Source organism: Oreochromis niloticus, linkage group LG18 (genome assembly GCF_001858045.2).
Source record: "Oreochromis niloticus isolate F11D_XX linkage group LG18, O_niloticus_UMD_NMBU, whole genome shotgun sequence".
Taxonomy (NCBI): domain Eukaryota; kingdom Metazoa; phylum Chordata; class Actinopteri; order Cichliformes; family Cichlidae; genus Oreochromis; species Oreochromis niloticus.
This window is the reverse complement of record NC_031982.2, coordinates 25,150,447-25,170,762: the sequence shown is the minus strand read 5'-3', so window position 1 is coordinate 25,170,762 and position 20,316 is coordinate 25,150,447. Positions and strand designations below refer to the sequence as shown.

The window sequence follows — 20,316 nt, the reverse complement described above, 5'->3', positions numbered from 1 at the left end:
TTTGGTGGCCCTCTACCAGTCCTCTTGGACTAAAGCACTGTTCAAGATTTCCTCTCCTCTGAAACTCCCGTATTACTTTTAAAGTAAAGTTGCAGTTACATCGAAATTTAGATTTAGTGAGATCTGTAGTATGTTATTTAAGTATTTTTATTTATTTATTTATTTTAAAAAACGAAGGAAATAAGACATTCTATTAATTTGAAAGCGCATGCAAAAGGCACCGGAAGTGAAAGACGTTACTCTCCATTCGGGAAGTTTCTAAGTGACAATCGACACGAAACGACTGTGTTTCAAACTTTTAGTGTGTTTTAATCGGCTGTGTTTGGCTTCACTTTACAGTTACGAGTTAAAGTAACCAGTTAAACCGACCTGTGGTCACCGTGTTAATTAAACTTGCTGTAGGTTTATCGCAGTAGAAGCTGCTGCTTTATGCTCATGGCTGTCGACTGGATTGGGTTCAGCTATGCTGCTCTGGTGTCGGCAGGAGGGGTCGTAGGTTATGTGAAAGCAGGTAGGCGAAAGCCTTTTAGAGTAGACACAAACATTTACATGACATGAACCCTGTTAAAGCGGACTTTAGACACAGATAACCACCTTTACCCTGCCACTTTATTAAGTACATCAAACGTCATTTTACACCAGAGTCATGCTGCCAGTGTATCCACACACATATTTTTGTCCAGCTGACTAAACGCTTCCAGCCTGACCATCTCCAGGCTGATTACTCACATTCTTAAAACAGAAAAACTGCCGGATTTGTAGCTCTTTACTATTATTAGTTTGCTCACAAACAAATATTTCTGTGGTGAAGTTAAAGGCATTTCAAACTTCTTCTATGGAGCAGTTTTCAAATACCTAAATCTACTTAAGATAGGTGAATTAATTTTTTTTAAGCCAAACATTTGCTCCTATGTCCTCAGGAATACAGAATGCCAAAGGTGTAGCTGAACGTCAACATAAAATCCTGAGAGCTTGAATTTGCTTGAAAAAACACAGCCAAGCACAGCCTACAGTATCATATCTGAAGAAAAGTTAATATTTTTGGTCACAGGCAGCATCCAAACACTCGGAGTGTATATTCCAGTACTTGGAAAACTGATTTTGTGAGAGAACTTAAATTTCACAAGTGTGTCACACATTGGCTAAATAAAATAGGAGCGAACTATGACTCCAGGGCTATAGAAGTAATCAAGCGTGAAAAATGATGAAAAATCATATTAAATTTGGTAAATAAACATGTATTTAACCTGTAGTGGAGTTGTTACCTTGGAGAGTTACTAAGGTTACATGGGTCAAGGTGTGAGTTGGGTTTCAGTCACCTCAAGATTGGGTGATAGGTGACTGATAGCTGGTGTTGTAAGCCACTGCCTGTTTTATGATTGTTGTTCAAAGTGGACATAGATGGCGACCTTTACTCCTCTCTCAAACTGTCTGCTTTAGCTCAACTGTCTCAGATATGGAAGCTTGTTTCTGCCACTAGAGCAGAAGAGTGAAAATTTCAGGTTAGTATTTTGAAATTTCGACTCACTCAGAGATAAATCGACTTAGCGGTACCTGGAATTTTGGCCATACTTTTTACCCCTCAGCCATAAAAAGCTGGTGGGGTATTGTCGTCACCTTGCTGGGTGGGTGGGCACCATGGACGAGGCGACCTGGGTTTTCAAATTGATACCATAGATGCATCTACTAGGAGGCTGAGGGGTTGAAATGGCAGCCACCAGTATTTTTAGGCTTTGCATGCATTTTTGTTTTTATATCAACCTACTTGTATCTTGGATATGCATTTTTATTTAATAGCATAGTGGTTTACATATCTGTCCAACAAGTAACAGATCCCAGGTTCAGTGCTGTGAGGAGACACAAACCCCTTTGAGGTTTGTCAGGAAGGGTGTCTGGTGTGTGGTAGGGAAAAAAATTCCCAAATCAAACATGTGGAACTACTCACTTGAACAAGGGAAGAGCCGAAATTAGCTTGTTGTTATTGTTTGGGACTGTAAATGGAAATTAACTAGTAGCTAAATCAGCACAAGGTGTCTTTTTTCACACAAGCTCAGTGTGTTTGTGGTTAATTCCTGATAAATATGTCTTTCAAATGTAAGCTTTGCAGATAAAATCTAGAAACTCATCATAACACAAGCATTCAGTCTCTAAGGTAGATTTTGAAGTAAAACCTTGATGGAAAAACAAAATCATCATTAAAGCCTTCATGAAGAGCGCAGTTGCTGAATTATGGCTAGCTGTGCATTTGTAGTGCAGCTCTGAGTGCACACTTAGCTGCTTTACCTTTACAAGGCATTCTGGGAAATGTAGGTCAGTGGTCAACATTAAGGGGGGTGTTTTGATGACAGCTAACAGCGTCTCCTCCACAGGCAGCGTCACCTCTCTGGTCGCAGGGCTCCTGTTTGGCGTGCTGGCTGCGGTCGGCGCTTATCTGACATCTAAAAACCCCAGGAATGTGTGGCTTTCAGCAGGTGAGTGAGTTCAGGTGTTAAACAGCTTAAACGAGTTCAGTTTCCCGAACTTGGCAAATCTTTGCTCTTCCTTGAATGCAGGCACTGCAGGAACTCTCTGTGTGGTGATGGGACTGAGATTTCTCGGCTCCTGGAAGTTCATGCCAGCTGGTTTGATGACTTTATTGAGGTAAAGCACAGTTTCTGTCAAACTGTACACATTTCCCTGCTCACTGATAATATATTTTAATATTCTGCACCTTGTAGGCTGTTTTCAGACATTCAGTGATATACATTTGTTATGTTTTCAGTTTGCTGGTATTGATGAAGACCTTCGCTGGAATGAGAAAGACGCAATCACACAAATCTTGAGCTAAAATAAGCATTTTCAGTGAGTCTGTAAATACATAAAAGATCAAACTTACAGCATTCCTCACCATTTATTTTCTTACTACAGTCGTACGTTTTATAAAAAGTGTAGAGTGAAATGGGATCATATAGAAAGGGCTTCCTGGAGCCTGTCCTGCCTCAGATCACATAGCCGTGGTATCAATTATTTTTTCTTTATTGTATGAAAAACATTTTTAAATAAAGTTTTTGGTTGTGCTTAAATGTGATTTTTTGAGCCAAATAAAAAAACCACCATGATACTAATATTCATTCACTTAAATAATTACTTTATTAAACTTCCTGTTATTTAACATAACGAAGATAAAAGTCTCGACTGACTCATACAACACTGAATGATATTTTATAGCAGCGGCAGACACATTTCCTGCTCTGGGAACCTTTCACAGGATTCCTCTGGAAAGCCGAGAGACTGCTGCGCTACCTGCGGCCGCTGTATTTGGCGGTCCAGTCTACTCGTCCAGTCACTGGCTGAGAGTTTGAGCTCCTGGACAGGCTGGTCTTCGCTGGAGTGCTGGTGATGAATCCAAAGACCTGAGAATTCAGTTGCCTGCTTTTCCATCCTTCATACTCTGAAATCAACACAAAAAACACAAGATAATTTCAAATAACTTACACCTTTTTTATTTAGTGTGTGCCACTCTTTTTGTCTTACCTTCACTTGAGGGTGCCAGCTTGTTTAAGGTCTTGCTTTTCAATGGTTTGGTTTTCGGCTCCACTATCAGATCAGCAACAGACGGATCGACTGAAAGATTTGGAGATAAGCCAAGTTCAGAGGACAGATACGCCGCCTTTTCCACTGATGCGTTAACAAAGTGCCTGGAAATACAATTTAAATTTGGTCCTTTGCTCAGTTGTCTGTTATGTGTAGAAGCAACATTGGTTCAAGCAGCCAGTGACCAAAGGAAAACTATGAGAGACCTTCAGAAAGCCTGGAGAGGTATTGCTCAAGACCACTTAAAAATGACAAGAAAGTCTGGCTCCTTGGTAGCAAAATATAAAGAAGAGTGCCTTCACAGTACTGTACATGCCTGTGAGCCAGATGCAACAAATTCCCCTTGACATTTGAGTAAAAACACTTAAAGTAACAATTGAATTAATCTACACAAGTGTAATGACTAAAAACTTGTTGACCAAGAACAACTGATGCTAACTGTAAATGAAAACTAAAATTTAAAAACTACAAAAATATAACAACTCTGCTCATGTCTGTTTCTAAATCTAGGGGGTGCTAAGCTAAAGTTTGGTTGAGGAGGGAATTAATGGCATTTTTAAAGGCGTTTGTGCCTCAGAACAGGAAGGCTCTGAAGAAAGAAGCCATGGCGTTAGAGAAGCAGCTTAACCATCAGGACATTTTTAGTACCGTGTGATTCGTACCAGCAGATGCTCAACTAATAAAGACTTAGTGAAACAGAGAAGAGTAATGAAGGGGTCTCACCAGCAGAGCCCCCTCCTATGGGTGCCAGTATAACCCTCTGTCGGGCTGCTCCTGTTTCGGTTTTCTGTAAAGGTGTCATGAACGTCTTGGTGTTGGAGCTGCTCACAAAGGAATCTGAAGAAGAAACCCATCACAAGTTATAGTTAACCTCTCTAAGGCTTTAGAAAAAGTAATATTTAAGCCCTAACACACTTTTAAGCGATACCTTTCAAAAGATCAAGATCCTCTGAGGTCTTTTCTTTTAGAGGAGTCTTATCTGGTATTTTAGGAAGACCAATATCTAAAACCACATGAGAGAAAACCAAAAGTAAGAGTAAGCAAAGGAGAAACTGTCTTAACGCAGGCTAAGGAAGTCTTAGTTGGACATTCAGTATAATTAGGCTCAGTGCTTAACAGATTAAACAGTTTGTCAGTGAAACTTGGCTTTCATTTGGCCTTTATTGACCTGGAAGCACCAGGTTGGGCTGGGTTGAGTTTGATCAAATCAGAGGCCTGCGATTGAAATTAAAGCATCCCCTAAAAGCATCAAACATTTGATTAAACTGCTGTCTGGGTGAGTATATTCAACAGTACAGAGAAGAGCAGGCAGGGAAATGTGTGCCTTTCAAAGGTGTAATGATAGAACTTCTAATATGCATCCATGAAGTGTTCTTACCTCTCCTGACAGGGATCTCCAGGCCGTGTCCTCTGGATAAACATGAGGACACTCCCAGCTTTCTGCTGGATACTTGGCCTCTAACTGAGGAGCTGCTTTTTGGATTTATGCCTGAAAACCCCCCGAAACAAACCCAGCTCAGGGTGAATTTTTGTACCCGAGTCTGCACATTAAGAAACCAGACACCTTAACATAATAGCAAGCTGCAATCAGGCCAAGCTAATGTTTTTGGGATAAGATATTTCCTGTGTCCTGTTATAAGTTGTGTGTGTGATGTTTTGTTGTTTTGTTTCTTTCTAATATTGTAGGCGACTTATCATACAATATAAAGTCCCTGTTGTCGTGAATTGGTGATATATAAATAAAACTGAACAGAACTAAATATATATTTTAACATTATTGTTTAATGAAATTCAAGGCAGGTGGGATTTTTGTTTTTGGATTATGTTCACCTACCTTTGGTTCTTTTCATTGTGCCATTTATGTGTAAACATGGTTAATTATTATTTCTATTATTATAATGTTTTTCTCACCAGGCATATATCTGGACTGGTGGAGGTAGTGCTGCTTGGCTGACATGGAGCTGGAGTCATCTCGGCTCAGTCCGCTGTTGCTTGGCAGTTTTGATCCTCTGTTGTTCTTTGACTCTGAAAATCTGCATTAAAACTTTATTTTTAACTTTTCCTGAAACTCTGATGACGACATTTCACCTGATGATGAGACTCTCTCACCGACAGCTGTTCCTCAGAGAAGTGATGGTGGGTTTTTTGGAAATGGAAACGCCGGTGTCTGCGTCGTCACTGTCGTCCCAACTGTCCACCGACCTGAAAGACGTTTGGCCCCACCGCCGACGTGCAGTCCGGGCATGTCTATTCTCGGCTCCTCGCTGATTTAACGTGAGTCAAATGTTAAACAAGACATGAATATTAAATTATTATTGTTGTTATTCTTTATTTTTAAATAAAGCTGTACCCAGTGTGGAATGGTAAATAAAGAAGATAAAAGTTTAGCTCCCTCAAAAACCCAAGCCTTATACTAATCATCCTGCCATGATTTGGGTTCACTGTTTAATGCTGCAAGCCTTCACCTCAGTGATGTTTACAGGCTGACAGTGCCCTGGTGGTCTTCTTTTCACCAGGCTGAGAGGCTCCTGCTGCCCCTCTGTCAGTGTGCTGGGACACACTGGTTGAAGTGTGCTCTGCTCTATGTTCTCCTGGTGCATAGGCTGATGGAGAGACTGGCTGCAGGTCTGAGGCTCAGCGCGGGTCGTGACAAGCTTGCAGGGCTCCAGATGAGGCTTACAGAGGGACAGAGGCTTCAGATCTGCAGCTGTCTCAGAAATCTTCTTCTTCTGGGCCTTGTGCTGTTCTGAGTGCTTTAGTGCGGCACCAAGTGTCTGTCCCACATAGAAGTATGGATACCTCAAAGCCTGGAAAACAGTCAATGGAAAAAAAAGTACAACATCAGAAATTACTACTAAAAATTTTAGGTTGTGTTACATTTACTTTGTATTTTATAAAGATTTTTACTAACTGAACTGCCTTCTTTTGTAAATGGTTATGTTATTAAATATTCTGATTTGTTACATCATATTTTATTTGCTTGAGCTACTCTATTCTACTTAAGCCGTTTTGTAACAAGTTGTGTTTCATTTTTTGACCCATATAACAGGATTCTCCCAACCTTTGAGATAAATAAATACCTTATTTCTCTGTCTATATATACACATCTACATCTACACATAAGCACATATGTGACAGCCTTTTAAATATATATAAATTCCAAAAATAAAAAAAACTTCAATATTTCCACACAATACTAAATATAGGTTTACTGTGTGCCACTTTTATTACACTGTAAAGCATGTGATTCAGAACGCTATAGTTATTAAGTGTTTTATCTTACTATTATAGCTAATATTAGCTTCTTAACATTTCAAGGTGCTAAGTAATTATCCAACGTGTGAAATTCATCCAGCTAAAAGCTGAAGTTTCAGGCCTGGTTTGGATATTGTGGTGTAGATTGTTTTCTAATAAAAAGACCACCTAACTAATTCTTCATATTTTTAGCTTAGATTTCGGTGTCATGCACTGAGTTACACTCCTGGATGTTCACTCCCTCACCACATCCAAATGTCAGGTTAAGTATTACATTAACTCCCAAGATAAGCTGATTGATTCCCACTTAGATGATATTTCTAAAATTAGAAGCACTCAAGGTACTCAAAGGTGCTCGGGATAAAAGCATTCGGACGACTCGGGTGACTTTGCAGCTCAACATTAATGAGTCGTCCTCACTTCTGTCTATTTGTTTTTATTTCAGACAATCTATGTTAGAGTTTATCATGATCAGAAGTAGGCTTATTATGCTTTCACTTATTTTACTATATATTTAATACTGTTTTTTGGGTGACAGCCAGGTTTGCCTTAAAAAATGCAAACACACAGTGGATGATAAAACTATACTAACCACTCTATAAACCAAGGTTTCCATTACTTCCAATCCCACAGCCGACAAAATCCAACACACACAAAAAATAAATACTTTAACCTGAGAAACTGATGTTCTTAAAAAGAGCTGGTAATTAGCAGAATAAGTTCCCTTTAAATGTACCTGAGCAGCACTCGGTCTTTTCTCGGGGTCCCACTGCAGCATGTCTTTCATCAGCGTGATCGCGTCATCACTGGCGTTGGGAATCAGGGACCTGAGGCTGGTGGGAGCGCACTTCGGGAAGCGGAAGTTCATTGAGGCAGCAAGGTTGAAGCCCTCGGGCCAGTCCAACTGATGGGGGTATCATTGCAAAAGAGACACTATTAAAGTTGGTCAGTTTTGGGATAGTCATGAATATTTATCAGTAATGTGTTTGGTTCCAGTGAGGGATGGTGCAGAGTGCAGGAGGCAAGAAGCTCTACAATCCATAATCTACCAGACTTTATACTAGGGACCGGGCAGGCTGAAGACCGACTCTTTTAAAAAACAACCACATCAGACGTTTGCATTCTCAAATACACCTCTGTCGAGCGAAAAATTCAGGTCTGTAGGGCATGTGTGAAAACAGCTGTATAGTAATAAAAGTAATACAGATGTGTTTTGATGGTTCCCCACCTTCTTCAGCGTTCCCAGCACCTGACAGATTTTTAAGATCTGGTCCACCTCACTGTTTCCCGGGAACAGAGGCGTCAGGGTGTACAGCTCCGCCATGATGCAGCCCATGGCCCAGATGTCGATGGGAGAGCTGTAAGAGTTAGACCTGAGCAGAACCTCAGGGGCCCGGTACCTGAAATTACAGCCCAGAGGAATATATAGAGAGGGCTTTTTTAAAAATATAAATATAAAATCGGGTGACCCCCTCAAAGAAGATGCTTTAATTGCTTTCATTTGTACTTTTATATGATAGATCAGAGGTGAAGAGTAGATAAGGAAGAGGGGAGAGAGAGTGGGGGGAGACAGGCAGCAAAGGGCCATGAGTCAGACTTGAACAGGGGTCCCTGCATTTCAGCTTTGTGGCATATGGTCACCTGCTCAACCAGCGGCTGAACTGGGACCCTAACGTCACATTTTTTTTATTCTTTAGAGATGAATCCAGTACAATCATCACACCATGGAAAAAAAGGTTAAAAACAATAACTAAAACCTCCAAATTAGCATAAAATTCATATTCATGATGAGCTGATGTAAATTGACCACGGGGCTCAGTTGCCTGTAATCTCAGCACTTATGATCCTGTGTTCAGTCCATCAACTGCAACTAGATGTTGCTTTATCTTCAAGAATTACTTCAGACCCTTTGGAGTTACTTCATTTTTTTGTATGTTCAAGAAAAAAAAAGAAACTCTCACCATCTTGTGGACACATAATCTGTGTAAGGTGGTTGCGAGCGGATTTCTCTTGCTAGGCCAAAATCTGCGATCTTCACGAGCTCCGGGCCCATGCACAGTATGTTCTCCGGCTTCAGATCACGATGGAAATACCCTAAAAAACCAAGAAGCATTCAAATTAACCCCTGCTGATGTTCATCTGTGTATAGATTTGCATTACTTTCTACATTAGCTTCTAATACTATAACAACCACGACGTGACATAACTCCCTAAACAAGCAGGTCACAGATTTTAAACAGCGCTCGCACAAAAAAACGAAGCCTTAACCAGACAGCAGGAAAATAATAATGTAAGGAAAAGACAGGAGAAGTCTCTTACCGTGCTTATGCACAAATGCTAAGCCAGATAATACCTGGAACAAAATGTTCCTTATCTCATTTTCTGAAAACATCTTATCTTCTCTGTCAGCAGCAAAGTGGGAAAGGACAAAAGAAAGAAGGGATAAAGAAGAAACAACAACATGCAAGCTTTTATGACATTAACACCCACAAGTAGTAAAAACTGAGCTTATTTTTTTTGTTTGTGTGTTTGTTTCTGCTGATTTAAGCTTTGTTACAAGTCACACCTCTTCTTCTCACATCCGCACAGAAGAAGTGAGTCATTTTTGCTTGGACAAAGTCCTGTGATGGCCTACCAACTGTCCAGCATGCATCTACTTATCAGGTTTAATACCATTTCCATAATTCTTATCTTATGTATTCCAAGCCACTACTCACAGCATTTAATTTCTTATTTATTTAGTTATGCATTAGTTGTTAGGGAGTTATTTTTTATTTTACCTTTATTAAAATACCTCTGTGAAGTCACCTACCACGTCTGTGAATAAATGACAGTCCCTGTAATATCTGAAATGTCACTTTTCTGACGACTGACTCAGGGAACGGCTTGTTTCTGTAAAAACCGAGACCGACACACGATGACTCAAATAAAACCCAAATAATTCTCACATTCACAGCGGTGATTAAAAACACACAGAAATAGCTAGGAGGCTAACACATCACACATGCTGCGATTTAGCTTTCACAAGAAATTCATAATTCTGATTTTCTTACCGTTCTTTCATGAGCTGATAGAGGTTTTCTTTCATATACTCAAAGACAAAGTAGAGGTAGTCATTTTCTCTGATGACTTCCTTCAGTTTCACCACATTGGCATGGTTCAGCTTCTTCAGTGACTATTTGGGAAACACATATGTGAGAGTTTTCAGCTGATTTTCAAAGGGGATCAGTGTGATTTAGACTGCAAAACTATTACAAGTGTAGTTCAAGCTAAATAAGTTGTTTTTTAGCTTGTAGGCTCAGGCACCATTCATATAAAGCTTACTCATTCACATATGCAAGTTATAATACATTTTAAAAGGTCATGAGAACAATTTAAAGGTGACATCTTCCTCGCTGATTTAGAAATAAAATGAATGCTCATTTGGAACTTTTTTCCAACTTAAGCTGTTAAATAAAATGTTAATCTAAGTATCATAATAGAGAGGTGAGGCAGAAAGAAAACTGGTGGTAAATGTACCAGTTATTACCTCTGTTGTGGATTTTGTAAATTGATTTTATTTAAGCACTTGAATTAGATTCTTACCTTCACTTCTCTTAGGTTTAAGCATTCATCCCAGGAATAAAACTTCCTCTTCATCCTGTTGGAGTGGAATAAATCAGATTTCTATGAGAAATCAGCTTTATTGCTAGGAGAGCATGGAGAAATATTTATCAAACCACATGATCAACTAATGCTAAGCCCAAACAATCTAAATCTGTTAAGACTTTGAGACAAATTCTCGATAATTTTCTCCATTTAAGGGGTGTCTGACTCTCAGAAAACACATGTATCTCAACCTCAAACACCTCCATACCAGTTTAATGGTAATTCTATGCTACAGTAAACAAGTCGATGTTAAGCTCAGCATTGTGCAATTCTCCACATCTGTCTTGGTGCTCCCTCTTATCTCTGTTTCACTGTGTCATAGAGAGCAGCAAAACACTCTCACTGGGCCAAAACCTTACAGGTATTGCCTTTAAACCCGCTGATGGCACAGACATTTGGAAACTTTAACTGAAAGACCTTGGTGCTCCATCAGCAATCCACCCAGAAGACCAAGGTGATTAGGGCAGATTTCAGGAAGAAAAGAGATGACCTGAGCTGACGTGAAATCTGTGACCATAAAAGGCAAGGCTGTGGAGACAGTGCCTGGCTTTTCCAGGTCTGCATACACCTCCACTGTCATCAGCAAAATACAACAATGCCTCCACTTTCAGAGAAGAAGAACAACTACGGGAGGTCTACCAATTGGAAAGTCGGTGGATCAATTCACCAGCAATTCCAGTCTGAATGTTGAAGTATCCTTTATGTGTCCATTGAAATGTGCTTTGAGTGCTCAGTTAGAGCAGAAAAGTGCTATATAAGTACCAGTCTATTCACTTAAAACATAACCACTTTGTTGTGGACCAGAGGGCTTTGCAGGGACAGTGGAGGACATGACTGGAGCACAGATGTCTGCAGCTGAGGACATGTACTTGTTTAGATGTCTGAGCAGGATCTCGAAGACTTATGGAGACCCAACTCATGCTGCTCAACACCTCTTTGAACTGCTTCCCTCTGGCAGAGGTTACAGGACTTTCCACTCACACACCACAAGGATGAAAAACAGCTTCTGCTGACATCTACTACTGCTTGTATTAATTCTTGTATTCCTGTTTATTACACTATCCACTCCACACAACTCTGTACACTTGTAGCAGCCACTCCGGCTTTGATCAGCTTAATCTGCTGAGACTAAACAACACAGTGAATCCCTGACACGTTTACTGGTGCTCCACGCACACTCACCTTTTTATGGCCACCACTTCACCAGTCTCATTGCTCTTGCCCAGGAGCACGCTGCCATACGTGCCGTCCCCGAGCTGCTTGAGCGTGGTGTAGCGGTTAATCGTCCACACAGAGCCCTGGGTTTCCTTCAGCGAGGAACCCTGACAATCCCAGACGCTGGTCATTGTGAGCCCATTAACAATCGTCCACAGGTCAACAACTGATAGGCTGATGTGTCCTGCTACTGTGAGGCTGCTCCAAAGCTTTCACTGCAGAAACACAGACATGAAACATCCATTCATCCTTTACTTTCCTCTCTGCAGACTGGTGATGTAGGGTAAGGCTTACCTTAAGAGGAAGACTGGAAAAGCCCTGCCCATTCCACTCTGCCTCACCTATCCTCCAGCTAAGTCTTTTACGGTGTTAAAGGAAGGGTGAGAGGAAATGGATTAAAGTTTTCATGGGATTAAGAAAGTCTGACACAAAGTAGACTAACAGGGGAAGCCTGCTTTGAGTCTGAGGAGTGTGAAAGTGGGGCACATTTGGTGTAGAATCTTCAAGTAAACAGCAACATCAAACACCAGTATAATTTAATCTTTTTCAAAAAACTGTTAGCACACAGGCTCATTATGTTTAATTTGGTAGGCTTCCTTAACTTTTTCAGCAAGATGAATTCATGATTTGTTGCTGAAAAAAACACTGGAAGGCATTGTAGCCCAACAACAACAAATCATCTACCATTTGGAGCACACCTTCAACTCCAGAGCCCCGGGTTTCATTTGAAACCCAATTAACCTACATTCACAGTGGGTAGAAGCAGGATGTTGGTCATCATTTAACAAATTAAGGTCAGTGTGTATTTTTAACTGACATAAGATGTGGTTAAATGAGGGCCTGTAGTAATTATAGCCCCATCATTAAATACTGTATCATCCATCCATGGCTTCATGGACCTTGCTTTGTGCACTGGTGCACAGCCATGTTGGAACGGGGAGGGGCCATCCCCAAGCTTTTCCTACAGATTTGGGAGCATGAAATTGTCCAAAATGTGTTGGTACTCTGAAGTATTAGAAGTTGGGAACTCAGGAGCTAAGCCCAACTCCTTAAAAACAACCCTACACCATAATCCCCCTCCACCAAACTTTACACTTGGCACAGCGCAGTCAGATAAGTACCGACGTGCATGGCTGCCAGTGGCACTGGGACACTAGTGTTTATTGATAATGGACAGAGATGACAGAAGCACCCAAATGAGGTGTTTTGAGATGTTCAGAGATTTTCACTTGTTGAAGACTTAACTTCAGACAGAAAGGCCCACAAACAAACAGCAGCTGAAAGCCGCTGCAGTACAGGCCTGGCAGAGCATTAAAAAGGAGGAAACCCAACATCTGGTGATGTCCATGACTTCAAGACGCAAAGGATTTTCGAACAAGTATTAGAAATAAACATTATGTTTTCAGTTATTCAGTTTGTCCAATTACTTTTGAGTTCCTGAAATGAAGGGATTTTGTTAAAAATGCTTCAGTTAAAAATGCATCTGAGTTGTTTCATTTAAAATTCATTATGGTAATATACAGAACCAAAATTAGAACAATGTATGGACCGAACTGTTTTTCTTTTGCTCCCCTTATGAGTTGTAAATAAACTTTATTTATTGCTTGCTATTTATTGCTCATATTTCGTTACGGTATTTTGTTTTATAATCATTTTACTGTTATCACAATCTTATTTATTAGTTTATTATTTAGTGAGTTGTCTAGGCGTGCCTGAGAAGACAACCTTGAACTTTAAATCAGCTAATTAAGTAAAGCTTTTTATTTTTATGGACCTGTTCTCAGAACTTTTTGATCACAGCATGTATTTTCCACCAATGTCACAGTGTTGACTATAATTAAATGTTTCATAACAGCATAATTAGAGTGGAAAAATAGCTTTGAATTTTCTCTGTGTTTGTGGTAAAAGGCTGGGATTAAAACAAGACAAGAGTTTGTGGCTTAAAATAATACGTTATCTTTATAGTGTAATTTTTCTCCTTCATTTAGCAACCTTTTCCAATACCTCTAAAAATTATTTTGTACAGCTGCCTGTTTGATATGTTTTTCGTGTATTCTCAAAGTTCATTAAAAAATACAGGTAAAAACAAACAATATTGAAGAAAATGTGAGCTCCATTTCGAACTTTACACTACTTAAATCATTAATATTATCGTCTGAAAATCTTACAATCATATTTCAGCTACCATTGGCAAAGGTTTGTAACGGTCAGAGTTAGCTAGCTAGCTAGAAAGCATGTCTAGCTACAAATTTCAACTCTATCATAAAAAATATATATCGCATAATAAATAAAAAATAGACATTTTATTTATTAATTATTCTGCGTTGCATAACTTGAGTATCAGTCAGATTAAAGTGTACCTACCCCAGGAGTCATTTCACTGCTGGAGATAACACAGAGATGCTAGCTTTCAGCAGCTAGCTGTCGCTTAGGCAACAAGACTTCCAAAATAAAAGTCAAGAGAACTCTGATAGAAAAACACATGAGGTATTGTAATTTAACCTATAATATGGGCAGACCTATGACTAGGCTTGTATTAGAAGTATTACCAATCTAATTAAATTCATGTGTAATAAAAATGCAAACTTTTTTGTTAATTCAGTTTTATTTTTCTTCACATTTTTTGTCATAATCTTATTTAAATTTTTACTATACTTTATTGTATATATGTATTTGTGTATGTATGTATGTATGTATGCATTTACTTATTTATTATATATTTGCTTTTTATTAAGATATCCATCTTAATTTTTTTTTTTTACTGAGCTACAGGCTAGTCTACTTATACTTATTTTGTTATATACTTGTGTCTAATTGCAATAATTAAAAGATTTTCCAGCTCTGAGATAAATTTAAAAGAAATCCATCTTATTTCACAAATGCTGTGATGTCATGTCAATATTTAAACAGAAAACCAAAAGGAACAAGATAATGCTGTTAACAGTGGGCAAGATTTAAATCTGAATATTTCTGATTATTTATTGAGATTTGCAATAAATATTTTTGTTTTATTTTGTTTTTTTGAGTTTGACAAAACAACCTAATAACTTTTAGTTCACTCACATGACATCATCTTTATCAGCACATGGAACACACAAGTTTATATTTCCATTACCCAGAGCCTTGCATAATCTGACCTCTCACATTTACATATGATCAATATTTCAATATTTAATGATATTTAATATCAATATTTCACATGTAGTAAAACCAGAAAAAGAAGAGCACACACAGGAAAAATACACAGACACTATATGACAAAGGGAAGGCAGGAATATTTATACACAGAAGGCTAATTGGCAAACTAGAAACAGGAGGGGAAAGAGGTGAACATAATCAAGACAAACACGGGACACTAACTGTCAAAGGAAAACAATAAATAACAAGAAAATTAAACAGTGACAAGAAAAGTCACAATGAACAAGATACAAAAGCACATGAGGGAAACTCAGAAAAAATGAAAACTGGTACACAAAATAATGAAACCAAGAAAAGGACTCAAAATAAAACCACACAACAACACAACCCCCCAAAAACATCAAGAATAGACTCTTCAGATACCCAAACTCAGATATGTTAACTCCGGGCAAACTCAAAAACGTGATGCGTCCCACGCACCATGTCACTTTGCTGACTCCCACACAATAAATGCACTTGAGACTATCCCAGAATCTATACAATGTAAAAGGACATTGTGAAGTCAAAACAACAGCATGGAACCTGCAAGGTTCATAATGTAAAAACATGCTGGTGCTTGTCTTTTGGGGTTCAATTGGGGCTCAAAGTAGAGGGTTTCAAACTATGCTACAGATCTTCTCTACTAATGCACATCATGCTGTTGCAGAAACAGCCTCCCAGAGGAAGAAGCACTTCTGTCACTGGCTTACTGTTTCACAAGTGCTCCATCTAGTGGTCCATTTTGCTCTCTGCACCTGTTTGTGTAGTCAGAATGTTTTCTGATCCTTAACTATGATTATTCACATCACAAAGCTCCCCAGTTATCAGACACCTAATTCAAGTGCCCCACACTGACTCTAGTGCTGTTCATGAAGCCACTGAAATATTTTACCTTCATACCATGAAGGTAAAAGTTAGACAGCCTCGAAGTGCCAATAGTGCTTAACATTTGGCACTTTTTAAATCATCACATTTCAAAAGTGCAACCAAGTCAATTTTACAGCCATTCTCAGTGCCAGAATCAAATTGATATGTCATAGTTTTAATAGTAAAACCGCACTGATTTAATGTCTATGTCAGAGTAACAGGAAGAATCATCTGTACCCTGGATGTTTTTAAGTTAAGTTTTCTGGTAATTTACTGCAGAAAACTTAAAAATGTGGATTTCTGAGTACAATTTAAAGGATTGTATCACTGTGTGGGACAGAATGCTGTTCAAAACAAGTTATAAAGGTCTGATTTTCCCTTACATTTTGATACAAGACTCATCTTCTTACTGTGGTTTCTCCTGTGAGTCCTATTTTGACTGAAAAATGTTGGAAAATCCAGAAAATCATCATAGCATGACGGTCATATTTTGCATGGCTTAAATATGTTATAGTTGTTATATTATACGGAACGCCTCCAAATTATGTTGTTTGGACTCACAATACAAAAAAACTGTTTATGAGAAAATAAAGGAAGCATTAAAAAACATTATACATGCTGCGATAATGTAATGAACCATGAGAAAGAGGAACCAGTGCAGGACCAAACAGGTCATACGCTGTCATGCACGTGTAATAAAAATCCAGGACATTTTGCCAAAAGGCAAAATTCACAAACAGATTAAATCTGTTTGTGAATTTTGTTATGCACAAGGTTATCAATCATAAACACAAGGAAAAACAGGAAAAACGCTAAACGCAGGAGAAAAATGGCTGTAAAACAACAAAAAGAGAGGGAGCAGCCAAAAGTAGCTTTAGGTAGCATTTAAAACTGTTTGTACTGTTCAAACAACATAATTTGATCTGGGAATACTCAAAAAAAAGGAAAAATTTAAAGTACTTATATTTTTTATCGGTGGATTTAATTCTTAATGCACTGGCATGCACATATACATTTGATGTTGCTGCTAGTAAGAGTGGAGTTCATTTTCATAACTTTATACACTGTTTATAAATAACACTGTCTTATTTTTACCTGGTATAATGGGCCTTAATTTATTATACATATATAATTGATACAAATTGTGTATGTAGTTATATTTTCTACAGGTAAACAGTTTTTTTAGCACCAGCTGAGCAGACAGAGAGGGGACTGTGCCACCACATCCTCTCCCTTGTTGACACGCCCCTGCTTAAGACACTAGATCCCACTGTTAAAGCACACAGTAGTGCCTAATATAAATTTTGTTCATCATAGAAACAATGTTAGGAGTTAAAGTGCCATTTTGATAATATCTTTCTAATATTCTTGTGTGCGCCACAGATCGTGTCAGAGGAATGTTTGCAGGGCCAAATAAAGAAACGCTTTGGTGCCGGTGTCTTAAAAGAGAGATTACGGTCTAGAGAGCAGGAGACACCAACTGATTTAGAGATGCAGGCATGAAATGTGAGGAATGAAAATCATGACCAGCATTCTCGAAATGGCCATACTGTAGTAATGTGACGTGCCGTGCATTGCACCTAACAACTGTGCAGTGAGATTGTTGCCTGTCTGTGAGGCGCATAGACGCGTTTTTTTCCAAGGTTGTGCTTTTGGTTACTTACGGTAAGGTGGACCCGCAGTGTCCACTAAAGGATCAGGTGATCCACTAACTACGAAGCGAAGGCTGACTGGGGAAAATGCAAAATGACATATAGCAAATGTCGGAGCATAATTCATTCACGTTTTCGGCTCAAATTCGGACCTGAATCGCATCGCTGGAGCTCCAATGTGACGATGGCTCGTTAGGGCTCGTGGCACAACGGCGATTTTTTTGATATTTTAATTTATGAAAAATCACATTCACAGACACATATTGGTTTCAACATGGGGCTGTGCTACAGTCTGCGTCCCCGGCTCTTCGGGGACCTGAGCGGCTCTATCTCCAACGCTACCTCGGACTCGGACCAGCCTCCGGACGCCGCCGTGCCGACACGCGCCGGGGGAGCTCGCCAGGAGGACACCGGGGGATGCGGGGAGACTTCGTCGCTACGCGGCGGCCTGGTGCGCCCCGGGGACCCTGCCAGGCTCCCGGCCGGGGAGCACCGCCGTGGAGACACCGGTACCGACGGTGTTCTCATACAGAACGGAGGCGGCGGAGGTGGAGGCAGCGGTAAAGGGACGGGGAAGGACCGCGGCCGCCGCTTACAGCTGCTGCAAAAAACAAGCACCCAAAAGCAGAAAAACTGTGACAAATTGCTGGTGGAGGAGAAGGAGGCCGAGAAAGAGGCGAAGAAAGTCAGTAAGAATATTGACAGGGTGCTCAAGGAGCTCAAACGGGAGTACAAACAGACGCATCGGCTGCTGCTGCTCGGTAGGTTGTGTACCTCTGTTTTATTATTAGAAACCAAAAAACGCACTGGCCTTTCCAGAAATTATGTCACTGCTCTGGCGAGGCCTGTTGCCACATCTGTTGGCTTGGCTGTGAAGACTAAACTCCCTGCGGCTGTCAATGACAAATGATGAAGATGGACGTTTAGACTATCGGATCCTTGCTGTCACAGTTACATTCAGGGTTATGGGGATTTTTGAATAGCCAATTAAGCGACTGATAAACAGGGACAAACATAAACATTACATGGGCACACAGACACTTCTTAGTTGGAGGCTATACTGGGCCGTATTTACCTTGTGTAGTAGCCTCTATCATAATATGAGTGTGGCATATGTCCAAGGCGACAGAAAACAAATATTTCTTTTATTAATTGGCACATTTGGACTCTGGAGTGTCCTATAAGTGCAGCTGACTTGCTCTGTAAAGATAATCTAAAGATGCCTTAGCTTTGGCTGTTTGGTCATTCTCACTCAGCACTTATGTGGAGGAGCTGGGGCACTTTTTAAAGTCATCTACCCACCAACAAATATACTGTAATACAGGCTGCTTTAGTAATGCTCTAGTGTCTATTAAATTAGATGTTCTACCTAAAACAAGTGGCTTTCACACATTTTTGTACCCAAGGCACCCCAAGATTTCAAGGCGTACCTCAGTTTGTATTTGCAGAAAAAAGCCCACATGTTGAAATGTTGTTAATTCTTTTTTAAATTATGAAGACACTTTGGATCACAGATGTGCAGCATCTGCACTTAAATGACACCTACAGTTTAGATCATTGTAGTCTGGCCCACACAGGGAAGCAATCCATCAATTGGACTGCTTGTTCACTAATTCACTACATTTACATCTCATTTATTGCTTTTAGTGCTGCTGGAATAATATTGTAAGTTTGGGACAAAATCACAAGGCACACAATGTGCAAACCACTCCTGTAATTATATAACCGGAGACAACAGGTACATCTAGTTACAGTAGTCTTTTTCCCCTCCCTCCAGTAAATGAATCCATAAAGTGTGTAAGGTGACCTTAGTGTACAAATATGTACCTCATAGAGATCATTTAGCTTCTTGCTGCTGTGCCTTGTTCAAGTACAGTTTAGTGTACACACAGAATATAGCTCGCTGGTTAGCTCAATAAATGTACTGACTTATGTGGTGCAGTATAGTTAAGCGTTCCACTCTGCGATATAGTGACTAGAGTTGGCTACTTGTGATGGACTATAATATGCAAAGATGGTTCATAACAATTAGAGTCTGTCTGATATGGGAGCCACCGCAGGCAGAGATTTATATGATATATTTTAAAGATATCTTCAGAGTTACATTGTTAACTTTACAGTGACACTGCTCTGCTACATGTGCTGCAGATATTGTACTGTCAAGCTAATCAACATGATCACACCATTTTAAAGTTATTCCAAACTTATTTTTCTACCTCTATATTCTGTTTTTTAAAAGTTAATTGGACGACATAGCATATCTGTGATCAAGTGATCAATATATCAGTTGGGTTCTTATAAAAAGACTACTTAGCTTTTGGTTATAGGACCATGTTTGCTCTAACAGTCATGTATGAGAGACTATTTTATAATATTATTTGTTGAAAAATGATTTTGGCTAAACTGTTACATGTTTACAGTAAGGGGGTTTCAATAACTTTATGTTATTTTGCTTTAATAAACAGCAGAGGAGTGTATAGGAGCCTGTGGTGTAGAGTGAGCTCACTTTACGGATTTCCAATAAAGTAGCTCGATTAACACTGACAAAATGGTGTAATTGTGAAAGATGAATAGAGATAAGGTGATTTGCATCAGGCACTGCGTGCTAAATTTGGCTCCTGTGATTCTTTAAAGGTTTATTTTTAAGTGCGTTATCTGCCCAGAGGCACCAAAAATAGTCTGTTTGAAAAAAAAAGTTAACCAATTGAATAAATGGTTAAAATAATATTTTAAGCATATTATGGTGACTTGTAGTGTTAGATTATATTTACTCTGGAGTTCTCTATATGTTTATAATATAATATAATATAATAAAAAATTGACCTTTTGGCAAACCGTTGCACATTTACAGTCTGGGTTTTAAATAACCAAACAAATATGATGAAATGATCCACTCAGAGTACAAACTTACAGACTGATCCCAGTTCTG

The 20,316-nt window shown here is 39.3% G+C and overlaps 3 protein-coding genes across 7 annotated transcripts in view; 2 read left to right on the top strand and 1 right to left on the bottom strand.

Annotated features, from left to right (window-relative positions):
- The first annotated feature begins 202 nt into the window (after positions 1 to 202).
- On the top strand, positions 203 to 3,062 carry LOC100696190 (transmembrane protein 14C). Its single transcript, XM_003448454.5, has 4 exons — positions 203 to 511; positions 2,370 to 2,471; positions 2,553 to 2,640; positions 2,762 to 3,062. The coding sequence occupies exons 1-4, from the start codon at positions 430 to 432 to the stop codon at positions 2,820 to 2,822; spliced, it is 333 nt and encodes a 110-aa protein (XP_003448502.1). The 5' UTR covers positions 203 to 429; the 3' UTR covers positions 2,823 to 3,062.
- LOC100710505 (serine/threonine-protein kinase MAK) lies at positions 2,915 to 14,168 on the bottom strand. 5 transcript variants are annotated; one of them, XM_005476671.3, is made up of 17 exons: positions 14,056 to 14,168; positions 11,986 to 12,049; positions 11,659 to 11,906; positions 10,414 to 10,468; positions 9,882 to 10,003; positions 9,148 to 9,230; positions 8,790 to 8,922; positions 8,057 to 8,228; positions 7,565 to 7,732; positions 6,039 to 6,380; positions 5,683 to 5,837; positions 5,485 to 5,606; positions 4,952 to 5,062; positions 4,502 to 4,576; positions 4,297 to 4,410; positions 3,514 to 3,603; positions 2,915 to 3,430 (listed from the first exon to the last, which is right to left on the bottom strand). In XM_005476671.3, exons 3-17 carry the CDS (start codon positions 11,820 to 11,822, stop codon positions 3,279 to 3,281), a joined length of 2,058 nt encoding a protein of 685 aa, XP_005476728.1. In that variant the 5' UTR covers positions 11,823 to 11,906; positions 11,986 to 12,049; positions 14,056 to 14,168; the 3' UTR covers positions 2,915 to 3,278. The 5 variants fall into 5 exon arrangements, with proteins under 5 accessions (XP_005476728.1, XP_005476730.1, XP_005476731.1 ...); XM_005476673.3 differs by lacking the exon at positions 9,148 to 9,230 and adding an exon at positions 9,641 to 9,720 and having other exon boundaries at positions 14,056 to 14,167; XM_005476674.3 differs by lacking the exon at positions 4,502 to 4,576.
- Positions 14,169 to 17,425: 3,257 nt separating this feature from the next.
- Positions 17,426 to 20,316, top strand: part of LOC100710773 (guanine nucleotide binding protein (G protein), alpha activating activity polypeptide, olfactory type) — a 53,270-nt gene continuing 50,379 nt past the window's right edge. Inside the window, exon 1 of the mRNA XM_019348238.2 lies at positions 17,426 to 18,148. Coding sequence (XP_019203783.1) covers positions 17,662 to 18,148 — 487 coding nt within the window. The 5' untranslated portion in view covers positions 17,426 to 17,661. The remainder of the gene's footprint in view (positions 18,149 to 20,316) is intronic.

Excerpts from the sequence above, each read along its gene's own strand:
- LOC100710505 (XM_005476671.3), bottom strand. The coding sequence starts at position 11,822 with ATGACCAGCGTCTGGGATTGTCAGGGTTCCTCGCTGAAGGAAACCCAG. Across the intron at positions 5,063-5,484 it reads CCAGTCCAGATATATGCCTG|GCATAAATCCAAAAAGCAGC; the intron begins GTGAGAAAAACA and ends GGGGGTTTTCAG. Across the intron at positions 3,431-3,513 it reads GCTGGCACCCTCAAGTGAAG|AGTATGAAGGATGGAAAAGC; the intron begins GTAAGACAAAAA and ends TGTTGATTTCAG.
- LOC100696190 (XM_003448454.5), top strand. The coding sequence starts at position 430 with ATGCTCATGGCTGTCGACTGGATTGGGTTCAGCTATGCTGCTCTGGTG. Across the intron at positions 512-2,369 it reads CGTAGGTTATGTGAAAGCAG|GCAGCGTCACCTCTCTGGTC; the intron begins GTAGGCGAAAGC and ends TCTCCTCCACAG. Across the intron at positions 2,641-2,761 it reads GGTTTGATGACTTTATTGAG|TTTGCTGGTATTGATGAAGA; the intron begins GTAAAGCACAGT and ends TTATGTTTTCAG.